General features: G+C 42.0%; 1 protein-coding gene and 1 long non-coding RNA gene across 3 annotated transcripts in view; one reads left to right on the top strand and one right to left on the bottom strand.

Moving 5' to 3' along the window:
* The window catches only part of TNFSF8 (TNF superfamily member 8), a 37,619-nt gene extending 11,696 nt beyond the window's left edge, over window positions 1-25,923 (bottom strand). The window contains exons 1-3 of one of the 2 annotated variants that reach the window (XM_031014658.3): window positions 25,437-25,923; window positions 13,080-13,122; window positions 825-896 (exon numbers count right to left, since the gene is read on the bottom strand). In XM_031014658.3, the coding sequence (XP_030870518.3) occupies window positions 825-896; window positions 13,080-13,122; window positions 25,437-25,631 (310 nt within the window). In that variant the 5' untranslated portion in view covers window positions 25,632-25,923. The remainder of the gene's footprint in view (window positions 1-824; window positions 897-13,079; window positions 13,123-25,436) is intronic. The other variant, XM_031014657.3, reaches the window with a different exon arrangement.
* The window catches only part of LOC129524563 (uncharacterized), a 332,901-nt gene that overhangs the window by 226,659 nt on the left and 80,140 nt on the right, over window positions 1-26,102 (top strand). The gene's annotated exons all lie outside the window — the stretch shown is intronic.

The following is a 26,102-nucleotide window of genomic DNA, read 5'->3' on the forward strand; positions in this document are numbered from 1 at the left end:
TTGAAAAGCAGAGAATTAGCAGACCCTCTAAGCTGACAAGTTTGTGTTGGAAGGTGAGTCTCTAAGTCCTAACACGTGAAAATTAGCACTGACTGGTAAGGGTGACTTTCAGGGCCAGGAAGCTGGCATGCTAGTTTTAATTGCTTCCATGCTTTCCCTTTAAACCTCGTTGCAATTCAACTGAAGAGTGAGAACTAATCTAACTGCAAAATTGAATTTTTAAAATGAGCAGGATGGCTATTCAGAGAATCTTGGCCATCTCTCTCTCATTCTGCAGTCTAAAGTGCCTCTTGTTGCTTCATTTGTAAGGGGCCTCTTACCTGAAGCACACTGCAATATGCAAATCGGCCCTGTGCTGACATGTTCATTAAGCTGTCAATCTGGGGACAAGGCAATTTTATGGTTCCCTTGTGAATAACTTCATAGAGGCAGAGATTAAGTGCCTGCCTCCCTTGCATTAGGAAAAGGACTGTGTACTTTGCTGAAACTGGTAGGTAGCTGAATAAGGAGGGGTGAGGGGTGAGGGGTGGGGCTGGTAGTGGCAGTGGTGGTGGGGACCATGAATGCCCACAGAGGCCAGGTAGGCAACATAAAGGAGTGAATGGGGCTGAGGAAAGAGAAGCCTTGTAGCTTTGGAGAATAACGCTTTCCCCGCTAAGACATTCAAATTCAAATTACAAAAAAATATCCTGCAGACTAAACAGTACACATCTGCAGGTCACATTTGGCCATGGGACTCTAATTGTGACTTCTGGCTTAAAAGTTGCTGAAAAGCCACAGAAGCGGTTTTCATATGTTTAGGTTTCCTGGGTTTGGTTACTGACCTTGGAGGTAGGCCCATGACTTCTTGAATGGAGCCCTTTTCAGGATACATAAGAGGTCTTCTGAGCAATTTCCTAAAAATAAGGAGATGATGCATTAAAATGTCTTTTGCCGTTCTGGGATCTGGAGATACCTGATCTTTTTCTACAACACTTTGATGGAGACAATTACCATTCTGTTTTCCATTTTCAGAATAAGGAGAAAAGCTCTTTATTTCTCATTTTGCCATCAGGTATTTTAGGATTTTAATTTTTTAAATTTATTTTTATTGATTGCTTCTACTTGGAGTTTTATGGAAGACTGTGGAAATCAGGGAAGGAAACAAATACGACATCCATTCCTATAATGTGTCAGGTGCCATTTTTTGGCACTATACATATTTCATCTCCTTAATCTTTGCAGCAACTCTATGAGAGGGGTATTATTAAGCCCCTTTTACAGATGGGAAAAAAATCTGGGGGCCACGCAGGTGAAATACATTGTTTCGTGGTGCCTTCCCAGGCAGTGGTAGTGAGAATGATAATACTGATAGTAAATACTGTCAACTTATCTACCACACACCAGAAACTAGTCTGGGTACTTTTACAGCTGGGTAATATATCAGCTAATCTAGTTCTCAGACTAATCCTGCAGGGTTAACTCTGATGCCTAGAGGTGGTCAATACCATCGCCTAAGTTCAGACAAGTTTGTGTAAATGCTGGAATTGCCCATGGCTAATTCCAGAGGCCGGGTTTCCTGTTCTAGGCTATTTTGCTAGACAACAAAGATAAAAACATCTTGGTGTTCAATTTTAAGAGGACACGGGGTTAAGGAAATCTTAGCAGAAGTCCTGCTATTTGGAGCTTCCTTGGCAGAGGCAAACATAATATTATGTTATTATGGTATTTAAGAAATAAAAATATTTTTCATATATTCACTAGTGATGGTGGCTTAGCTTTTTTTTATTACAGTAACTACTTAATATTTTGTATGCAAAGATTCAAGTTATACATTTCCTGCAATGACACTTGAATTCAACTTATTCAGAGCGAATCTCTTCTTTGATCCTTGGTTTCCCCATGTGTAAAACTGGACAATCTTTGACCTGACATGGACATCTTTTCAAAGATGTCACCAGAGATGACCATGTAGTCCATCCATCAGACAGTAGGCAGCCAAAGGCCCATTCAATGGAGCAGCCACACCCTGGGATGTTTGCTCACTGCATTGACGAGTAGTACCTGCTGGGCTCACAACCTTTCCCATTGCAATCTCTGCCCAGCCCTGAGAAAGCCCCTCCTGGCCATCCTCATAGCTTCATGGGGGCTTTGGAGTGGTTGAAAGTTAAATGAAGAGTTCCCTCTGCTGTCTGAACAAGCTCACTGCGAGAGGCACTCCGGGCAGAAGCAGGGGCAGTTTTCCTCCTTATCTGCTGCATCCACATAGAGCTTCTGGTCCAAAGCTCTCTTGGTGGTGAGGGCCAGTGGGTCAGCTGTCATTCCCTTGGTTTCATCCTCATGCATCCTCTGATCAGTGCTCTGGTCCTGCCTGTTGCAGCCCACAGCCCACACTCTTGGGGTTTGTAGTCAGAACCCCAACACTAATGGCTGCTTATGCTCCTAATGGACTGTGACTATGGTTAGAGAGTCCTCCTGGCCTAGCCTCCTACTCTAAGCTGCAGAACATCAAGCCAGGGAGACAGACCCGGCTGGCTGTTTGCATGGAAGCCCTTTCTGACTCCTTTCGCCTGCAGGATCAGGCCCAAGCTCCTCAGCATGGCTTTCATGGTCCCCATTGTTCTGACTCCTACTGAACTCTCTGGTCTCACCCCTCACCTTCCCTCCTCCCCTTTCCCTTTATGTTCCAATAGTAATAATAATGAGGAGGAACAGTGATAATAATATGAATGATCATAACTAATACATGTTGAGTGACAGCCATTTTCCAGGTACTCTAAGTATGCTACATGCATTATTTCACTTAATTCTCACAATAACATGATGAGAGAGGTACCATAATTAAGTCTATCTTGTACATAAGGAAATGGACCCTTTTAAAGGTTAACTGACTTGTTCACATTCACACAGGTAGTCAGGGGTGGAGTAGAGATCCAAACTCAGGCTGCCTGACCGCTGCCCGAATGGATTCCTGACTGCTGTCTTGGAGTTTGGGGCTTTGCAGTCCCCCTAAACATACCATTTACGAATGTTGATTTATCATTACACCTTGGCACTTGCTGGGGTCTCTACCTGGACTGCCTCCTTCACCAGGCAAGTTTTTCCTTGTTTGAAACACAGCCTAGCAGTCAGCTCCTCCAGGATACTTCCTTTGCCTATTTGCCCCTTCTATCAGACAGTGAACCCTCAGGGCAGAGACTCCTGTTTATAAACCCCCACTGCCCAGTCTAGCAGATGCTCTGTAAATATTTGTTGAATTGAATCACCTAGTTCATCTTTCTTGTTTCCCTCTGTGGATACAGAGTAAGTACTTAGGACAACAGTGAGGTGAATCAGGACGCTTGGCTTGCCTTTTGCCTGAGGGCTAGAATAACACAGGGCCTCATTCTCCCACTGGCTTTGCAGGTCAGGCTAGATTAGATGGGAAGATAAGATTCATGCCTTGGGCTGAGGCCAGCACAAAACATCAAGAACAGGCTCTGCTCATTGGCCAAAAGCCCCCTCACACTGTTCTCCTTACCCCTTATGGCAGGTGAGCCTCTGTAAACAGGTGGCTGGAGAAGTGCAAGCCCAGGCTTGCCTCTCACACGTTCTGGTTCTTTTGTTGTTTTTTCCCCTTTGGGTTGACCTCAGTTGTAATTCTGAGAAACCCGAGGATGGAAAAAAAAAAACACCTTATTTTGAAACATTTGCATTTCCTGAAGTCAAATGGCATGGTATATTTTAGTTTTTCTTTAAAAATCATTGAGATGGTTTCTAGCTAAAGGGAAAAACACAGGCAGCCCTTTTAGGAATGATGTTGCCAGAGCTGGTTCAGAAAGGGGCTAAAAGCAGGACACTAGAGGAGCTATTGAGGGAATGGGCTGTTAAACTTGGAGAAGACCCCAGAGAAGGGCACAGCCTCTGTCCTTTAATGCTTGATGAGGCTGTCGGCACACCGTGGGGCCCAAGCACTAAACCTCCAAGTGGAAGAGGAAGGAGATGAAGCCCTCAGCTAAGAGCTAACACTGCTCTAATCCCCATTTCTCAGATGCAGCCATGGAAAGACGTACACTAAAAACACCTATGTCACACTGTGAGTCACAGTGCTGGCAGCTCACAGAGTTGACCAGTCAGTGCTGCTCAAAAAAGAGGTGGGCTGCTTTGGAGGTCATGAGGCTCTTGTCAAGAGCTAGATGAATATTTCATGGGTCATCAGCCATGTGGCCTGAGTCTTCTCATCACCCTGTGAGTCTATGATATAACTTTCTTTTTTGGTTATGAAGACAGAAAAACGTGACTTATAAATAGTGGCATTACATGCAGCTGAAATTCTGCAATGTCCCTGGAATTCTGAAGGCTGGGAGCAGAGGGAGCAAAAAGTGATGCCTGGAGAGGTTTAGTTTGAAGAACAGAGCATCAGAGTGGGGGAAATGAGAACTGTCTGCAAGTCACGGCTGAGTTGATGACCTGGGAGTTAGAATCCTGGGATTTCTCCTCTCTGGGCTCTAGTGTCCCTATTAGGTTTATGCAAAAGTAATTGTGGTTTTGGCATTAAAAGCAATAACAAAAACTGCAATTACTTCTGCACCAACATAATAGATGAAAAGCAGTGTGGATTTGATGATCTATCTAAAAGGGCCTACCTAGCTTATTTCAGCAGGCTGTATAGACTCAGCCATCCCCTACCAGACCTGCTGGTGGTGGGGGTGGGAAGGTTTGGGATGGGGAGTCAGTCCCAGCTGCACCTGTCTATCTTTATGGGCATGTTGCATTACCCAAGGTAGGAGACTGTGTCTTCACACATTCAGGTTTTCAGACACCTGCAGTAGTAGAACAGAACATTTTAGCTCTGAGGACAATCTAAGTTATGAATAGTCTGGTTCTGTAAGGATTTGCATAGTTTGGAGAAATGAAAGTTCCCTGAGATGGCCTGGTTCAGGCTTGGTGAACACATAACTCATGTGCTCCTCAATGTTGCCCCTATGGCAGGCTGGTCCTAGGTCATCCAGAGAGTTAGTGAGAGAGACAAGACCAGAGACCAGGGCTCCTTACTCTTTCTGTAGGGCAGTCTATCTTTCAGACAACGCTAGCACTGCCTGAACTTCCCTGAGGACCAAAGCCTTCAGATGCATCAGCTTTGTAAATCATCTTTCCAAGCTTTAGCCTCTTCTAGAAGGATCATGGGACTTTCTGTGGTTTTGTTTGAGAGGCTGAAGAGAAAGATGTGCCAACAAAACCCTCCTGGTCAGTTTCACACAGAGGAGAGAGATAGAAAGAGAGGTTGCTCGAGGTGGTGAAAGGAGCATATTCTAGAAGGTCAAGATTATGGAAACCTTAAGACTAGCTTTCACCTTGAGATTTCACAGTGTTGGACAGAAAGGGTCATTAAATGCCATGCTAACAGAGATCCCAGTTTTAGGAGTGGCGAGACTACCCAGAGAGACTAGGGTCTGGCCCAAGACCCCACAGTAGGTGAATGGTGGAGCTGGGTTCAGAACACAGGGCTTCTGACTCCTAATCCAGGGCTCTTCTCTGACTTTCAGTATTCCTGTGGAATAGGAAGGGTTAAATGCAGGAAGAAGTGGGTTTGCAGCCACTACAGACACTGGAACTGAAAACTGACAAGACAGCTGGAGGTGCTGGGAAAACAAGCACTAATGAGCTCCTGGGTTCCATCTTGTGGGAGAATGCCAGCAGATGACTTCAGGCCCATGTGCTGAACACTGCCAAGTTACAAGTCATGGGCACATAAAGATGCAAATATGCTCAAGGCAGCTCTACCATGGCAAAACAAACCAAGCCAACTATCCCGGCCAGATGGTATGTGGTTTGAGTGCCATGTACCTTCCAGATGTACAGCACCTTTGATATAAGAACAAGGAAGACAAGATGCATCGCAAAAAGAGCACCTGAATTCTGGTCAGAGCTTTTAGCTCTGGATCTGTCATTTCCCCTTACTGAGCCTCAGCTGCCACATCCATTAAGTGAGAATTAAAACAATCAACCTAAATGTATGGATGTCATGAAGATGCAATGAGACCGTGGATGTCAAGTGATCAGTGCGGCCTGTGGCTAGAGGAGACACTCAGTAAAGTAGATTCTTTCTGCCTTACTCCTCTTTTCTTTGTTGTTATAGTGGCACAGTTTAGCAATGCCACTTAGCAGAGTGAATTGGCAGATGAAATGCTCATTAAAATGAAGCGCATGACATTATTTGATGGACGGGAGCTTCTTAATTAAGTACCTAAGTGTTTAAGGCTATCTGATGCTTCCAGGAATGTGTGCCGAATCCTCTTTACATTTGTTGAAAAATGTTTTAATCCTTCCAAGAAGGAAAGGGATTATCCTAATGACTCTGCATCTGCCGTGCCCTGGCTTCTTCATTCCAGGCTTCAGGGAGAATATCCAGGAGAGTCCCAACAGTGACACCTAGAGGACAGTCTCTCCCCTCTGGATAAAATTTGGATTCAAAATGAGTCCTTAACCTGAGCAAGGGTCATTTCAACTATTAGGTTGGTGCAAAAGTAATTGAGGCTTTTGACCAATTCCTTGATATCACTAAGCCAACTAGTAATAGAGAGATAAACTGCAGGATGAATCATTTGTTAAACAAATGACCACTAGGTGACCCTGATTTCCAAAAGGATTTGGAGAATGCCCATATGAACACACTTAGTGCTGACTGAGCACATAGGAAGTGATCAGTAACTATAAATTAAGGTCAAGTTGGAATTCATTTAAATAATTTAAATCCTGCCTCCCCCCGCCCCCTGCCCCACCTACTTTCCTTGGGATATTAAGGTCTTTTCAGTCCTGACTTGTTGCAGTGTATCTGCAACAGTTAGTAAACCTGTCTGACACTATGGGCATTTCCTTGGAATTCATTTATACTAAACACAGGTTGAATTGACATTACTGTGGGTAAGTAAGAAGCATCTTTAAAGCCTATAATTTAAAAGGAAAGGTGAGTCTGGAGACATAGGGTAAAATCTGCTAACATTTTAATAACCTTAAAAAAAAACCACTCCCTACCTGTTCAAAATGCGAAAGTATGGCAGCAATTTTAGAAAGTTCGTTTTGGGTTCAAATCAATTTTAGAAAGTTAGACAGACTTATGTTCAAATTCCACCTCTACCATTACTAGCTGTGTGGCTTTGCAAAAATCATGCAGCCTCTTTGAATTGTCCTTTTTTCTTCTTAAAAGTGAGAATAATAAAATAACTATCATGGAGAGTTGTAGGGAGGATTAAATGAGATAATGCATAAAAATGAGCCTGGTGTCTACCACCCAAACTATACCAAACAGTGGTTGAGTCCTGTGCCCTAGTCCATGGTTTGTGCTGCTTGAAATGTAGAAACTTAAGCCAACACACGTTGTGTCTAGATAGTTTGAATGAAATACATAACAAAACAATTTCAAGGAATGGGCCTGCTTTCTCTCCCTTACCCTCCCTCACTCTGTTGCCAGGCTGGAGTGCAGTAGTGCGATCTTGGCTCACTGCAATCTCCGCCTCTGGGGTTCAAGCGATTCTCCTGCCTCAGCCTCTTGAGTAGCTGGGACTACAGGCGTGTGCCACCATGCCCAGCTAATTTTTGTATTTTTTTTTTGAAGACGGGGTTTCACCATGTTGGCCAGAATGGTCTCGATCTCTTGACCTTGTGATCCACCCGCCTCGGCCTCCCAAAGTGCACGTTGCCTCTTGACTGCTTCCAGTGGGGTGTTCCGCTAGGGCTGCTGTCATCTGATTGTGACCATGGGACATGAGGGATAGTTGGGTCTTAGTGAGAATCTAGTCTTGGCTTAATGTCACTGCCTTCAAGGTGCAGCTTTTATTGTTTCTTTGGGGTGGGTTCATTTGGTAAAATTAGAGAGCCAACCTCACTTCGTCTTCTTTAATGCCATTTTCTTTTTAGCAAGTGGAGGGGCAAGGAGGGTAGCTGCCACGCCTTATAAAATTGCAAATGTTAGAATGTTAAAGTGGTCAAAGAATCCTAAGATATTTGTTTGATTCATAGAACGCTATAATCAAAGCAAAATCCATCTCAGGGTTAGGACATCTGGCTTGTTCCCCTCGCTTCTGATATTTTAGAAAACAGGAAACCCAAGGCCCTGAGAGGGAAAGTGAATTGCTTCAAGTCCCAAGACTTGAATGTCAGCATTCCAAATTCCTGGCCAGTCCTCTGCATTTCATACCCCAGCTTCGGCTGGAGACTGAATTCAGGCGAGGGTGGAGTTGTCAGGACCCACATGAGGTCTATCCACTGTTCCAACTTCCTTAGGGCCTCCAGGAACCTTTGGGTGCTGGAGGCTACATTACATTTGTAGGAAAGACAAATCTGTCTTAACTGGTAGGCAGTGGGGAAGGAATTGTCCCAAGGCACATGACCCTTCAGCTGCAAAGCCAGAGCTGAAATTCAGCCTCTAGAACCCTCGCCATGGACCATGTTTCCCCTCAGCACTTCACCTCATTCAAACCCATGCATGTGGCCCTCTGTGACCCTGAGCTTGGTAACAGAGAGTGCACTTCTGAGACATGAAAGCCAAGAGCTGGGGGCCGCAGGTGCCGAAGAAGTGATAGAGCTGATAGAGCCCTGGAAGGGGATATGTAGACTTGGCCAGCAGGTAGGGGCACTGGAAGGATTTGCAGTACTGAGTTTTCCCAGATGGTCTACAATACAATCCCAGCTAAGCACAAGGGCTGCAAGGTGGATACGCTGGATTTGAGGTCTCACCCCTCCTAACCAGCTCTGAAATTTTAGGCAAGGCAACGAGCCTGTCTGTGCTCCAGTTTCCTTACCTATAAAATGGGGCTAATTATGATTCCTGGGGGCTTATTGTGAGAACTGCATGAGTGAATTACTAAGTACTCAGCCAATTCTTGGCACATAGTGATGCCTGTCAACGTTCATTATTCTCACTCTGCCGTGGCCTCATACGGATGCAATGAGGGAGTACAAGAAAGAACACTGTCTACAGAATTCTTCTAGTGCAGGTAAGAGCTATCATTTGGTGGGGTGATTTGTTATAACAAGGGCCAGGGTATATTGAGAAGGCCCAGAGGTGAGACCAAAGGACCAGAATCATTCTGCAAATCAAAGTCAGAACAATTTGAATTTCTGCAGAGTTTATGAGGGAAGTGGAAAGTGGAGGGGAAATGGGAGAAGGACATTAAAACAGACAGGAAGGAGAGTGAGTCAGTTCAGGTGTCAGAGGGCTGAACCCCAGGGAGGATAGCTGTCCCTTGAGAAATTCCCAGTGGCTGGAATAGCCGAGGCCTTGCAAGAACAGAGGGACCTAATATTCAATTCTGTGTCATCTGCTGGGCTGCACTGGGATGTGCTACACTGCCCTACCAGCTTCTCTGCATACCCCAAATCCTTCTGTAGATGTCGCTATTCATAAATGTGGGTTACTATTCAAACTTGGAAATCAAGGCAAAAGTGGCTGTCTTCTCTGATTTGGGCAAATAAGCCAGAAACCATGTGCAGACATGAGATTCAAAATTTGGTGGAAGCAGAAAAGTGAAACAAAGAGTGATGAGGAGAAGGATGAGCTTCACTCTCTTTACACCATTCTCCTTGGTTCCATGCCATTTGTGAAGTGAGATGGGAACATTTTATCTGGATATGAAAGAACAGTGGATCCTATGCCCAAAGGACATAGGTTCAACCAGGTATCAGATGAGGGTCACATTTGCTGTCCCATTTCATCCTCATGGTGGCTTCATGCAAAAATCATTATTAACTCTGTCTTCTGGGTGAGAAAACTAAAACCCAGAAGGGAGAAGGGTGTGGGGGAAAGGTTCTCCTCCCAGGCGCTCTTCCTGGCTTACTGCCTGTGAGGTGTCAGTTGGCTGGGGGCTATCCTGGCCAGGAATAGGACTCAGAAATCCTTTCATTACCCAAAGGGGTTTGATTTTCGGTGTTTCCTCTGTAGCGAAGTGTATCCTGTGTTTTTTCTGTAGCATGTGCACATAGCTCTATATCCCAGGCTCTGAGCCACTGCTGATTTTCTGCTGATGGTGGAAGATTTTCAACAGCCAGTGACAAACGGCTCCCTAGAAGGTGTCTGGCTTCTGCCCTTTTCCTTTCTAGTGACAAACCACATGCTGCCCCTGAAGCTTCCTCCCAAGAGTACCTGAAAATGGTTCCCCTCTGCCTGGAATGTCTTGCAATGGCTTTTTTCAAAAGGGACAATTTACTGCTTCTGTGCCTGTTTAAGCTGGGTTCGTTGGGGAAGGAAGCTGTGACTTCAGATTTCCTTGAGATTTTTGTTAGGTTTTTTTCTTCTATTTTTACATATTGTACAAAAGAATTATAGTCTCATAAAGGGTCAAAGCTGGAGAGACTCCTCCAGGGCATTTAGTACATTGCTGTTATATTACAGATGAGGCTCAGAGAGGAGAAAAGACTTGTTGATGTGGTCAGTTCTGGAGCCCAGGAATATTTTTTCTACCTCACCCTACTACAGTGTCTCTGCAGATTGCTGAATTAAGGGGATGTTGACTTGCATTGAAAGCAAGAGAAAGTCAGGTACTGCCTCCAGCAGGTCACTGGCATCTCATGGTGGAAGCCGGTCATGCAGGGAGAAGAGGGAGGAGCCCCGGATTCTCACTTGGCCATTAACTCCTTGCATGACCTTGGGCAAATCACCTGGCTTCTTTAGGCCTCAGCTCCTCATCTGCAAAATGGGAAGACTATTCCCCATGTTGCTGTGGCTTGCTCACAGGGTTGAGGTGAGAATGAACCCAAAGGAGGTATGGGAAGGTCTTTAACAAAAGTTTCACAGTCCCAGTGGGGATTATTGAGTTGGTGCAAAAGTAATCATGGTTTTTGCCATTGAACATAATGGCAAAAGCTGCAATGTCTTTTACACCAACCGAATATTACTAGCATTTAAAAAAATCTGGTTGTGGAAACATTGAATTGTAAACTGAGGTTGGTTTTGATTACTTTGTGTTCTGATATTCCCATTCACGGTCCAGATAAGAAGAAATATGATAAGTGATTTCATCCATGGTTCTGAAAAGTTTGGACTTTATAGACCCAGGAAATTTCTCCCCAGAATGAAAATTCAGAGACCAATATGAAGTGGACAGCTTTTTATTTTGCCTATTGTGATGATTAAATCAAAACAAAATAACTGTGGCAAAAAACAAGCCAACTTAACTCCTGTCTATATCAACTTCATGTTGTAAAAAAAGGACATTTTGACACACAAAAATGAAGGACCGTCTCAGAGGAAGAGTGCCTCTTACATTAGATATAGTTGGCCCTGTGAAAAGGGGGCTACAGTGTCCTTATTTTTTGTACTTCACTTTGGACTGATGAAAACTTTATCAACTTTATTATGGTACCAGAATACTAGTTAGAGCCCCTATGCTTGGCGACTTTGCATTGAAGTGTTCTTTAGGCGAGGAAACTGAGATCCAGAATGGCTAAGGTCTTATTACCTAATCAAAACTATCCTCATCACTGAGACCGTGTTCATGTTAAAAATCCCTTCTCCCTGTCAAAAAATGAAAAGTTTCCATCTTCCTTGGAAAGTCTGGGTGGAGGTCGTGGTGGAACAGTGGGAGTGGGGAGGGGCAAGTTATATTCACTCAGAGCCTTTTGGTTTTTCCAAAGCTCCGTATGAACGTGCATTACATGTTTAACTGAAACATCTGTCTCCAAAGCCTGCAGTGACTCCTCCAATTCATAAGCCAAATCCAGCCCACAACCTCATTTGATAAATAACGTTTTATGGAAATGCAACCTTGGTTACTTATTTGCGTGTTGTCAGCCTGGCTCAGCACTACAACAGCAGAGCTGACTAATTGCAACAGAGACATAGTGGCCCCCAAAGCCTAAACGTTTACTATCTGGCCCTTCGTAGAAATAGTTTGCTTACCCCTGCATTCTACCATGCTCCTTTTAATATTAATGTGACTGTTTACATAGACATGGTAGGAACTGAGGTCACATGCTAAGTAATTCCAGCCAAAATGAGATATTGTTGACAAGGCTGTGATTATTAGTCTGCCTTGAAAGATCCAGAATCCCTGTCTTTTGGAGACTTTTGCCCCTATTTTTGAAGTCTCTGGGTGATAAACCACAGGAAAGGCATGGCCAAGGGAAACTTGAAGGACACTCCAAGTGTGATGCTGTGAGTGTGAGGAGCTGTGTCCAGTCATCTGTGTCCTCTGGTCTCAAGGACACTCTTGTGCCCCTAGCCTGGTGCCTACATTAACTCACTTCCTTACTTTTTTGCTCTGAGCTTTCTGGCTATCCAGCTGTGTTTGCCATCTAGGTTCTAAAGGTTACAGGACTGAGATGGGAGTTGGTGTTCTTGGGCAGAAAAGACACTGTATTAGAGATGAGGACATCTTTCTGGGTTCTAGGCTTGGCTTTGTATGACCTTGGACAAGATACTTCACTTTCCCTGTCTGGGTCTTCCTTTTCCTTCTCTGAGCAATAAAAACATTAATCAGGTCATCTGAAAATTTCTCATCATCGATGTTAACTGAACTCGGCATATCATCTCTCTGAGGCTAGTAGAGACGACGTGTTAATTAGTGACTTCAATGATTGGAAATATAGGCGTGAGGAGGAAGTCTGTTTTCGCAAGTCCTTGACTTCATTATGCATTTTAGCTATTACTAGTTATTTAATGATTACTATGTGCTGGTTGCCATGCCAAGCAATTTACAGATGAGATCTGAATGGCTTCTCCAATACCTTGATGAGGTGAGTATTATTATTATTTCCATTTAACAGATGAGGAGTTGAGGCTCCTCGATGGGAAGTCAAGCCAAGATTCATTCCCCCATTTATCTGATTTCAGGTTTCAAGCATTTAACACAACACTGCCTTGTAGTCCTGCCTATGCCAGAGGTAGAATTTTCATTAGTGGGAGTGTCAAGAGCTGGTGGGAGACTTGTGGGGTTGAGTTCAGGAGCTGCTAAGATGAATTCAGGTGCATCAGCTCAGTCCTGAACAGCCCTTGCCTCCACCCCAACCCACTTTACTGTTGGGTCATGTCATAGTGTTGTTTCTGGTTGATAATCAGGTTTCACACTTTATGGCATTTATCTAGATGACTTACTACACATTTACACCTAATTCCAAGATCTTACCTCCTTTGAGGGGGACGTTGTCAGGTGAGTTGGGAATGGAGTCCTGGAAGAGAAGAAAGAAAAAAGCAGCATGAGGTGTGACATTCAGTTGAAACAACTTTTTTTTTTCTTTTTCATTTTGTTGTCCTTAAAGTACTGTGCAATTTACAATTCATCCTCCACCTGCCTCTTGAATTTTAAAAATTAATTCACCGATGTAGTTTCCAATGGGCTTTCTATCCATTTGTTTGACAATCTATTAGAAATGCAAGATGAGGATTACTGTCCCCGTTCCACAGGCAAGAGACACGGGGTTGAGTGAGATAAAATGACTTGCCTAGGGCCACATAGTTAATTTATAGAAGATCAGGGACCAGAGCTGGGACTTTTTTTTTTTTTTTAGACAAAGTTTTACTCTGTCACCCATGCTGGAGTGCAGTGGTATGATCATGGGTCACTGCATCTTCATCCTCCTGAGTTCAAGCGATCCTCTTGCCTCAGCTTCCTGAGTAGCTGGGAGTACAGGTGCATACCACTACACTCAGCTAATTAAAAAAAGGAGTCTTGCTCTGTTGCCAGGCTGGAGTGCAGTGGCACTATCTTGGCTCAGTGCAACCTCCGCCTCCCGGTTCAGGTGATTCTCCTGCCTCAGTCTCCAGAGTAGCTGGGACTACAGGCACCCACCACCACACCCAGCTAAGTTTTGTATTTTTAGTAGACACAGGGTTTCACCATATTGGCCAGGTTGGTCTCGAACTCCTGACCTTGTGATCCACCCACCTCAGCCTCCCAAAGTGCTGGGATTACAGGTGTGAGCTATCGCACTCGTCTAGAGCCAGGACTCAACTCCCAATCTGGTGCTTTTCCCCCTTCCACATGTTTGGGTGTTTTTTTCCTTTTTTTTTCCTTTTGGTCAACATGAGAATAATCAAGTATATTATAAAAGTATATGTGGTTTTCTTTTTCCATGTTTGATTCATCTGTGAACGTATGTTGTAAACATACCTGGGAAGGTACATCTCTATCTCTCCTGTGGTTGGAAATTCTGAATTAATTGTGTGTTTATATGCCAAGCATTGTGAGGACACCATACATAATTAAATTGGGTCCCCACCCTTATGGATTTATTACAAGTTTATATTTAAATATACAAATATGTATACACATGTAATATACATACAAATGCATATTATATATTTAAACATTTGCATAGTATTATATATTATTTATTCCGTAACAAATATATACATAAATATTTACACAAATAAGAGGTTGATAGAAACAGACTGTCTTTTGAAGGAGGGAATCCTGGGCTGGGGATTGAAGGTGACTAAAGGGAGGTTCTAGTTCAAGGACTCTCAACAAGGAGTTAACAGAAGCAGAGAGGCACAGTTCTTTTCCCCTCATAAATTCTTCAGACACTAAGTTTCACACCCTGATTGTCCCTCCCCTTTCTCTCCAGCCATGGAGACACCTATACAATATTCTGCCAATAAGGAATGAAGTATTTTATTCATCTTTTGACCTGCCCAGGTTGGAATCTCCTGTATTGCATTGAATTAAAATATTAGTAAAGACCTAGAGAGGTGTGAGCATGTGTATGCGAAAAAACCAACTTCCTAACCAAAGCAAGAAATTAGCAGCCGCCCACAGCTTATTTTCTTAGTGTTCTGTATGAACACTAGGACCATCTGGAGTTCCCCTATTATTGTAACATTTCCCTGGGAGCTCTGTCCTTTGCCTTCCGCTGAAAGCTTGTTTTCTTATGAATGGATCTCTTCTCTAGTGCAAGAGGATGGTAGTGAGTCAAGGAGGTCTCCTGAAGGCAAAGCCCTGGCACAGCACCAATCTGGAGATGGGGGAAGTCAGCTTAAACATTTGGGCCCTACCTTCTCAGGGGAAGAGAGGCAAACTTGTCCTGGAAGGCCCTTCCTACTGTAATAGTCTACGACTTTGTTGCCTTAGTTGAAAGCTTTTAACCTAACAAAGCTAAGTTTTTGTAGTCTTTCAGTTATGCACGCAGTTTGCAGGAAAACTTGATATCACAAAATTCCCCTTTATGTTGCCCTTGTGAGACAACACACAACATTTTAAAATTTAATAAACAACTTACAACTTACTGCCAAGTGTGACCATTGATTAGCATGATGTGCAAATGCACTAAGAAAAATATCTGCATTGAAATGTCTTACCACAATCATCAAATTCATCAAGCTGCCCAGGGACATATATAGGGACAGTGAGAGAGGCTAGAATAGCAAACCTGGTAGAGCCATCATTGCAGAGGCTGCTAGCAGTTCAGGAAGTCCTAGAGAATCATTCATACAGCACACCTTGAATGAGCACCTGGTCTGTGGTAGGAACTACATTAGTCATTAAAAGACATCCTATGGATTTTATGCTTTAGTCATTAATGCAGCCATTTAAAAAATATAAATAAATGTGTAATTAGAATTGCAGGTTGTGGCAAGAGCTATGGAGGAAAAGAATCATAGTGCTTTAAGGTAGCGCCGTTAGAACTTCAATGTGCATATGAATCACCTGGGAGTCTCGTTAAAATGCAAATTCTGATTCTGCAGATTTGGGGGGAGTTTCATGTTCTGCATTTTTTTCTTTTTGAGATGGAGCCTCACTCTGTCACCCAGGCTGGAGTGCAGTGGCACAATCTCGGCTCACTGTAGCCTCCATCTCCTGGGTTCGAGCAATTCCCCTACCTCAGCCTCCCCAGTAGCTGGTACTACAGGGGCCCACCACCACCCCCGGCTAATTTTTGTATTTTTGGTAGAGACGGGATTTCGCCATGTTGACCAGGCTGCTCTTGAACTCCTGACCTCTTGTGATCTGCCCGCCTGGGCCTCCCAAAGTGCTGGGATTACAAGTGTGAGCCACCGCACCTGGCCAACATTCTGTATTTCTGGCAGCTTTCAAGTAATACTGATATTCCTGGCCCACAGAACACACTTTGAATAGCACAGCTGTGAGAAGTAATATCAGAGAGGAGGACCTAATTTATATGGGGGTCAAGGAAATCCTCTTTTCTCTCTGTCACTTGAATGCTTTCTGGTTTCCTAATTTCAGACACGGGATGTCAAAAGCAGAGCATCTCAAACAGGAAAGAAACCTGTCGTTTAAACCTTCACCCAGGGCCCAGGAAATCCATGACAGAAGCGTGACTATTCCTATTTTGAAGAGCTCTTGGGATGAGGTCTTTACAGCTTCTCCTAGCTACCCATGGTAGTCAAGATTAGACAATCAAAGCCAGAGGGAGATTGAGACATCTTTCAGTCCATCAAACTAATTTTTTGGAGGAGGAAACCAAGGCACTCATGAGTCAGAGGCAGATCTTGGACTGAAATTCTCTGGTGTACTTTCCACTGCCCTAGGAGAGATGCTGTTTCCAGAAACAAAGGGTGGAAGAGCTCATTCCTCCCTCCTCCCCTCTCCCATAAGCAGTCCCTGCATTTGGAGGTGGAGAAGCAATGTCTAAGGAGACGATGGCTGTTGAAATTCAGTGAAGACTGTTCATAAACAGGTATTATACTAAGTGTTGTTCACCAACTCCTCTTTGGCAAGATGTCCCCCAGTCCTAGAATTCTCTCCCTAATCTTGTCTGGGGATCTGGGTCCTAGCTCAGGAAATGTGAACTATCTTGCTCAGTGACTTGGCTTTGTGTAAGGTAGTGCCTAGGCTGAACGCAGGCACAAACAAATGGACTCTCCCAGGTTTTCATTCTCAGCTCCACTGAGTAGCTCAGGAAACTTTGTCTCCATGGTTATCAACGAGTTATACTTCCTTAAGTGTACTTCCTCTGTTTTTGGCCTCTGTAGATGTCTGATGAATATTCCCAACAGTAATAAAGTTATTTTCATGTATGGAGGGAGGAATGCTCATGTTTAACCTGTTTGTCTCCAGGTAAAATGACCCCATCCCAACCATCTTCCTTGCCTTGGAGTGTTTTCTTCTCCTTTAATCAGTGGTTAGATGGCTAATAATCCATCTTTCCACTGGGTTATTGTGGACATCATAAGATATTATAAAGTGTTAGCAAGTATTTGAAAAGCATAGCTATTTTGAGCACTGCCTTGGTGTTAATGATGTGCTTAATTTGCCTCAATACCTTGAAAGGCTTGTTTCTTTTCACAGAGGAATGATCAGCAGATGCAATCAGCTCCTGAATTTGCTTTGGACACAAAATGCTCTCGTGGACCAAAAATGATCAAAGGCAGATCTGTTTGGAATATGCCAGGGGAAGTCCACATTCCTTTCCTTGTTGCCCTCACATAGTCTTGTAAGGTGGGCTCTGGCTCATGGCCCAAAGAGACTTTTGCCAAGGATACCTCTTATTTTCAAGCTAATTCATTGGGCACTTAATGAGGGTTACTCTACATGCACTGTTTCATTTGGCCTTTAACTTGACCCCAAGAGTTACGGATTCATCAAGACTTAGAGAAGTGATTTCGTAATGTGATAATGTTTATAGAAGGTCCCACAGATGGCGAATAGCACAGAAGGGATTCAAACTTAGGTGTTTGACTTTGAAGGCACTGCTCTTCAATGTCCTGCTACATTGCCTCTCTAGATGAGGGCAGGATAAAGCTGAGCAGAAAAATCTCCTGAAATTTCATGGAAAAGTGAATAGAAGTCATAGAAAATCCTCAGGGGAAGACTATTTTTACTGGGAGCACATGGTCTGCCAAAGTGAGAAGTGGACCACAGTGGCTTAAAGCAGTGCTTCTCCCACTTTAAAAGACTGACCAGCATCTGGGGATTTTGGTAAAAGCAGATTCTGACTCAGTAGGGAGGGGCCCTTAGGTTTTGCATTTTTGATGAGCGTCCAGGTGATGCCAATGTTGCCAGGCCATGGACCACACCTTGAGTAGCAAAGTCTTAAATACACTACTCAGTAGGCAATCAGAACACCTGAGGTCTTGAGAGATGGCTGTAGGAGGCTGAGTATAGATTTGGGCTCAGATATGGGCTTAGGAAATCTTTCTAGTTTGAAGATGGCAGTGACACCCTGTCCTCTCAGTCTCTTCTATCAAATCTTTTTGTCATCTAGTTCCGTTTCTTCTCCTCTGTACAATCTGGACTGACTTCTGGCCCTACCATTCCTCTCCTCACACCTGGGCTTGCCTTCCTATGGGCTGTGCCACTGCTTTCTCTTTTGCCTCACCTGGAATATCCTGCTCCTCCTCCTCCTGCCACCATCTTTCCAATGGGGAGCTCTTCTCTACGGAAGAATGACAGCTAATAAATTTGGAAGGAGTGACAGACTTAGGCATTTCCTCTTTTTCAACCCTCAGTGCATTAGCTGATTCAGACAAGGATCATTAAGAAATGGCAAAACCACCAAGTGAAGGGTATTTATGTCTTCAGAGTATTATCCCATACATAGATTACTTTTCTTTCTTTTTCTTTCTTTCTTTTTTGAGATGAAATCTCACTCTGTCACTCAGGCTGGAGTGCAGTGGTGCCATCTCTGTTCACTGCAACCTTGGCCTCCTGGGTTCAAGAGATTCTCCTGCCTCAGCCTCCCCAGTAGCTGGGACTACAGGTGTGTGCCACCACATCCGGCTAATTTTAGTATTCTTTGTAGAGACAGGATTTCACCATGTTGGCCAGGCTGGTCTTGAAATCCTGGCCTCAAGTGATCCACCCGCCTTTGCCTCCCAAAGTGTTGGGATTACAGGCATGAGCCACTGCTCCTGGCCAGAGTACTTGTTAATGAGAAAGAAAAAATGTTTTACAAAGGCGATAGTTGGTGGTCACCGCTTTAATCAAGTGACTAAACCTATAGTCAAAAAAAAAGGGACAACCTGACATATGTCTCTAGCTTTGCTACAATAAGACGTATATAGAATTACCTATATACTATTCTTACCAAAAATGTTTCATCTGAGTATAACCGTGAGTTAATACTAAGACAAATCCAGGCTATGAATGGATTTCTACAACAGAATTGGCCTGGACCCTTTAAAAAAAGGTCAATGTTATTTAAAACAAACACCAAAGGGCAAAGGAGATTTTAGCTTGGTGCTTCTCAAACGTTAATGTGCATACAGATCACCTGGGGAGCTTGTTAAAATGCAGATTCGGATTCAGGAGATCTGGGGTGAGCCCTGAGATTTTGAATTTCTAACAAGGCCCAGGACCACACTTTAAAAAGCAAAGTTCTAGATTAAAACAGATATTATCATAACACAGTATGTGACCCTAGATTGGTTCAAACAAACAAAAACACAACAGCCATACCTATAAGACATTTTTGAACAAGTAAAGAAATTAAAATATGGACCATATATTATTATTAGATGATATTATTGAATTAATATTAACTCTCTTGGCTATGATAATGGCATTGCAGTTAGTTAAGAGATGGGTACTGAAGTACATGTGAGTGAAAGGTCATGCTGCCTACAGCTTACTTTCATATCCTTATATAGAGAGAGCAAAAATACAGCAAGATATTGACACAGCAGTCTAGGTGCCAAGGTTATATTAGCATTTGCCATTCCACTTTTCTGTAGGTTTGAACATTTTCAAAATAAGACTTTGGGAATAAGCCATGACTGTTGTAATTCTTGGAAGCCTGGCTTTTGTTCTAGCTCTTCTACAAACTCCTCCTTCATCCCAAGCAGAAATGACTTCTCCTTTGCTCTGTGGCATTCTGTGCCATTCTGCCCGGAACCCAAGAACTTGGTGTTTGGGCTTCATCTGCTCAATTTAACAGAGTTCCCAGAAGACAGGGTCTTGCCCCTTCCACTTGGGACCTCCCCACATAACCTCACACAGGGCTCGCTCCTGGGAAGATTTACAGTGGATTTTTCTGGATTGCTAAATGGAATGAATGTCAGGTGGAGGGAGTACCTTGGGTAGTGGGAAGTGTCATGGGGCATTCCAAATAACTTCTTCTTGTGCCGAACTCCTATTAGCCTCAACATGGAAGGCACCATGTTCAAGAGGCTAAAGAAGAGGTGTAGAGTCAGCAAACAAGATGTGGGGTTTTATTGGGGGCTTACATACAGGGGAGAGAGTCCAGTGGCAGTGAGCTGAACAGGAAAACTGCTTTACGGACAGAAATGATCTCATGGCAGCAGGCCGGACAACATATTCACCTTATATACAGTCCAGTGGTGGTGGGCTGGGCAGGAAAACCACAACCACTTGCAAATAGCATGCAGTTTCTATAGCATGCTCACTTAACAGCCTCCCCTTAATGGCCTCCACCTGGCAGCCTTCATGTAACCAAAAACTCAGGCCTCAATCTCCTGTATGGCCCATGTTCCACGGGATGGGCTGGGGGCTCAGATGTTCCTCACAGACAAGGAATGAGTCTCCAGGTTGACCACTCTTGGACTCTCTAGCTTGGAACACCGATTCAGACATGTCTGCCATATGTGGTTATTCTAAGGGTATGCTTCAGTTATTGCTATATCAGGTGTGTTTACCCTACACTTCTATTTTGTATCTGAGCTTAAAAATAAACCCAAAATACCACACCACCATCACCACCACCAATAATTACTACCCTTAAACAGGTGCTCAGCTCCACTGTTGGTGTGGAGATAATTTAAAAAGAGTATTATTATTATTATTTTAAAAAAAGAATTTTTTTTGCTTATAAAGGGAAAAGAGGCAGCTTCTTTCTTGAAAGCCTACCGATTGTGAACCCTATACTCTAACCTTTTGGAATGTAACCCTTTACATTCTCCCCTGGGGCTAGAGAAGCCCAGTCTCCTGGTTTACAAAACAAAGACGTCTCAAAGGTTGAGGGCTTCAGAGCCTTTTTGAAACGTAAACACCTACCTGTGGTGTTAACCTAGGAGTCTATCTCATTGTCTATCTCTTTATGTATTCCCCTGTCTCTTGAGGAGATAAGAGAAGTTTTATTTTTTCTTCTTTTGCTTTGCTAGATTAATTTTGTGAAATTTCATCCTGACTTTGTAGTCTGTTGCAGGCTGCCTATTTGCATGTACACTTGTGCTTGCTCAACAGTAAATCATTTTTTTCTTTCCATATTGATGTAAAGAGGTGTCTGTTGGTAGGACTTTTAATTCCTCAGGGGTAAACTAGTACAATCTCTTCGGAGACAGACTGACACTTATTGAAGCGAAAATGCACATTCCTCCTGGCTAACACGGTGAAACCCCGTCTCTACTAAAAATACAAAAAAATTAGCCAGGCATGGTGGCGGGCGCCTGTAGTTCCAGCTACTCGGGAGACTGAGGCAGGAGAATGGCGGGAACCCGGGAGGCGGAGCTTGCAGTGAGCAGAGATCGCGCCACTGCACTCCAGCCTGGGCGACAGAGAGAGACTGTCTCCAAAAAAAGAAAAAAAGAAAAAAAGAAAAAAAGAAAATGCACATTCCATTCCTATCACTAAAAATTTATTCCCCAGATATACTTGCAGACACGCACAGAGGGCACAAATTCTAGAGAAAACATTGATGTCTCTCACCATGCACAGATAAATTATGAAGCATTTACACTTCGTACTATGCGACTCTTCAAAAGAATGAAATGAACTTCTATGTACTGACATGGAAGGATCTCTAAGATATACAGTGTGTTGTCAAGTAAATAAAGCAAGATGCAAAATTATGGGTTTATTATAATGACCCATGGGTTTATTATATATTATAATGTGTACTGTGTATTTGTAGATGCACAGATTTTTGGAAGGACACACAAGAATCTGTCAATGGTGGTTATCTCCGTGAAGAGGGATTAGTGGTTGGGTGGGGAAAGTGTGAAGATTTTTACTTTCTTTTCTCTTATTTGCTAGTTACTTTTCTTAAACCATGTAAGTATAGTATTTCCTAATATAAATATTATAAAATATATCAATATATTATAAAATATTAAATAACATAAAATAAATATTATTTTATAATATTTATAATATAAAATGTTTATTTTATAATATAATATTTATAATATAAAATGTTTATTTTATAATATAATATTTATAATATAAAATGTTTATTTTATAATATATTTATAATATAAAATGTTTATTTTATAATATATTTATAATATAAAATGTTTATTTTATAATATATTTATAATATAAAATGTTTATTTTATAATATATTTATAATATAAAATGTTTATTTTATAATATATTTATAATATAAAATGTTTATTTTATAATATATTTATAATATAAAATGTTTATTTTATAATATATTTATAATATAAAATGTTTATTTTATAATATATTTATAATATAAAATGTTTATTTTATAATATATTTATAATATAAAATGTTTATTTTATAATATATTTATAATATAAAATGTTTATTTTATAATATAATATTTATAATATAAAATGTTTATTTTATAATATAAAGTAATATTATTATATAAAATAATATTTATTTTATAAATATGCTGGCTTAAATGTAAATAAAACAAAATACAACCATCACTGAGACTTTAAAAATATCACGGGAAAGAAGTAAGTTCCATAGTAACTCAAAGACAGAGATTTTGTTGTTTTTTTTTCAAGGCTTTAAAACAATGTCCTGCACACAGTAGATATTTAATAAATATTTGAGATAGAAACCTAAGTTCCTCCTTTGTCTCTCCCAAGGAGTTTAAGCTTGGAGTTATCTGATCTTCAAGTCAAACCTCAAGGCAAGCTTTGTTGATTTCCGTACACTTTCTATGTCTTCTCTCCTCTGTCTCTTTGCTCATGCTGTTCCATTGGCTAGGAGTGCCTCTCCTCTGCTTTCCCTTCCCTGCCTGTTTGAAATTGTTCACATTTCTCAAGCCAACCTGAAACTAATCCCCAGGAGTTTTTCTTAAACCTGTCTGGAAAAATATATTCTCTCCTTAACTTGTGGTGTCATGGTATCCCTTTAATCACTCATTATATGTTATGACTTAGCTGTTTTAAATTTTGTCTATACATGTGCCTTGGGGTAAGAATTGTGTGACTTCTTATGCCAGTAAAACCATTCTTATGGTTCTCCACCCCTGTTCCCATCACATACAGAGTGCTAATTGACCATTAACTCATTCCATTTTTAATAATGGCGATGTGAGTCTAAGCTCCTTGGCTTTCTCCCATTGATTTCTTTCCTAGAGTTTCTTTTAGAGTCTCTTCACTTGTCTGAGTTCTTCCTGTTTTCAAGTCAGTCTACATTCCATCTTCCTATAGGAAACCCTTCCTGATAACTCAAGTTAATGGGAAAATGATGCTTTTTTTTTTCTTGTTAGGTCTTACAACAGTTAAGTTCTGAGGAATTTATTGAAGATGATATGTGCAATGCATTTGACACTTTATATACCACAGCTACTATTAACATGGCAAGCCTTAGTTTTAAGGAAGCAACTGATATTTCCTGGGCTAAGAAATCACAGCACACCAAACTGTACAATCAGATTGCACAGTGAATCTTTTCATATCCAAACATGAGGGGTAAGTCAAGGAAGTGGATGCACAAGAAGATAAAGCTCCCAAGAGAAGAGTGGGTGCAATGTTTCTTAGTGCTTCTGTGGCTGTCTGTATTGGCAAAGGGGATGCTGCTTGCATCAAGCAATCAAGCAGTATTGGCTCTACCACTTTCTCAGGGTGACGTAGTTCAAGCCCTGCTCCCTCTCTGCTCCTCATTTTCCACATTTACAAAAATGAGGCAGAAAGATCTGCTCTGGTTCTTTTATAGAAGAAATCAATTCAACTAAAAGTTGGATATGAATGAGCTCTGAAGCTCTCTCTAGCTTTATATATCACCATCGCCACCCATTTTTCCACCATCTCTCTCTCTCTCTCTCTCAGCAGTTCTAGTTGGATCCTTTAACTAAAGAACTTCTTAAAGGATACTTCAATTTCTTTTCTTTGGCCATTGCTATAAAATGACATACCCTTGGTTTACTCCAAATTAGAATTACAGAAATTGCAGAGCCCCTACAGAAGAAAAGATGTCCTAAAGTGTTTTCGAGATTATTATACTTAGTAGATGTAGATAAGCCATTAAATTATGAGTTTTAAGAATTCCACTATCTAAATCAAATATTTGTGACTCCTTCTTTTCACTTTTATAGAGATATGAGCTTCAAAGCTTCCATTTAATTTCAAAGCTTGATGACACTTGAGAAATAGATATCAAAGCCTTTTAAAGCCTAGTTCTTTCCAGCAATTGATAAGCTATAGAGTATTTGGCCTAAGAAAACTGAAGAAAAACCAGAATAAGTTCTGCAGGATTATAATACCACGAAAAGTAGGCGCTATGAAGTAAGAAACAGAAATATTCTCACTTTGGCAGGTCAAGTGGGTGGGTGCAGTTCTTAAATTACCCATTAACAACTTCATCAAAAAAATTCATGAGCAATACATGCTATTACTACAGCATTTTCTATATAATATATACTGGTAGATTCTCTGTAAACACCAATTTTCTAAAATATGAAGAAGCGTCCTCTTTCTCCTCCTCTTCTGTTTTCAGAAACAAATCTTACCATTTACTTCAAAGTAAATCTCCGAAGACAGTCTGACCCTGTACAGTGTGTACCCAACAATTGCTTAGAATTGTGAGGAACCTCAGAGAGAACAGATGCTAAAAACCTTTCAACTTTCTGCTTCTATGTGCTGTTTCTTTTCTTTCTTTTTTTTTTTTTTTTTTTGTGACGCCCTAACTTCTTCAAAGCTGTGGCTTAAGAGGAAGCTTTCGATTTGTCTTGCTGGTTTTAACACCAAAATATCCAAAGCTCTAAGAAGCCATGGTCTTCTCTTTCGCCTCCTTTCCTTCTAGACCTTGGCCTCTGAAACTTAGCTCCTTGTATAAAACAAAAGCAAAAACAAAACTCTTGGCAATGGGTGAGGCCTCAGAAACCTCCAGGACACTCGGACTTAGGATATAGAACCTCAGAATCCAGTCTGAAGTCCTTGAAGACATGATAACAACTTGTGCAAATGTGTTATCAGGTTTCTCTATTGCTTCCTTCCTTGATATGGGTCTCTGGCTCATTAAGATTTAAATCTTAACTTTAAAAGGCTAATAGCTCCCCTCCACTGCTTTGTTCAGACAGATCTGTAAAGTTTTAAGATGATGGTCTAACAATATTTTTCTCAACAAGCCAAATTATTTTAGAGAGTTAAGTTCCTCTTTCTTTTCTCCCTTTCTCATATATATATATATATATATAGAAATAAAATATATACTGTATAACATAATATATATTATGTAACATAAGTGTATTACGTTATACAGTATATGCTATAGTATATATATATAGAGAGAGAGACAGAGAGAGTTTATTTATTTAATTTTATTTTGTGCTGTTAACCAACAAACGAATATCATTTGTTCCCAGGGCTCTTTCTCTAGGGAAAACAAGAAGAAAAGGAAAGGGAGGAAGAGGAGTCCACTTACCGTCCTCTGAACTACCAACACCATAATAGTGGCCACCGTGAAGACAAGGCACAGAGCCAGCGTGGCTGTGGTCAAATAGAAATAGCTGCGGCTCGTGGTCCCCAGGTGGCTGGCCACGGAGCCCGCCGGCACATGCATGGCTGTGTCTCCAGGAGGGGCCATTCCGTTGAGTGCTTGCTGCAGCCCTGGGTCCATTCTTTATATAGTCTTCCCCACATCACACCTTATCTCTCTTCATCTGATTCAGTTCTGGGCCCGTCTCTGTTCCAAGAAGGATTCTCCCCCTGAATCCTGAATCATGTGACTTGGAAAAAAACCTTCACCTGCTGCCTGGCGGAGAAACTCTTCTCTGGGGGCGTGAGGCGAGAGGCGGCAGCAAGGGTGGGGGAGAGGTTCATTTTTCATTGCCAGGGATTAAGTTGTGTGCAGAGAAACTAGCTACAGAGAAGGTGGCTGATGTCAGAGGGCGCGTAGGAAAATGACGGTTCCCCGACTCTGTGTGTGTATGTGTGTGTGTGTGTGCATGCGTGCGCACACACAAAGCAACTTCTGTTTCGTTTAGACTCTGCCACAAAACGCCTTCCTGTTCAAGAAGCTGCACCTTCTTTCAGTGAGGCCTGTGGCTCAGAAGACCTCCCTAGATAATGAGTCCTTGCTGGGTCTCAG

The sequence above is a fragment of the Gorilla gorilla genome, chromosome 13, assembly GCF_029281585.2.
Source record: "Gorilla gorilla gorilla isolate KB3781 chromosome 13, NHGRI_mGorGor1-v2.1_pri, whole genome shotgun sequence".
Lineage (NCBI taxonomy): Eukaryota > Metazoa > Chordata > Mammalia > Primates > Hominidae > Gorilla > Gorilla gorilla.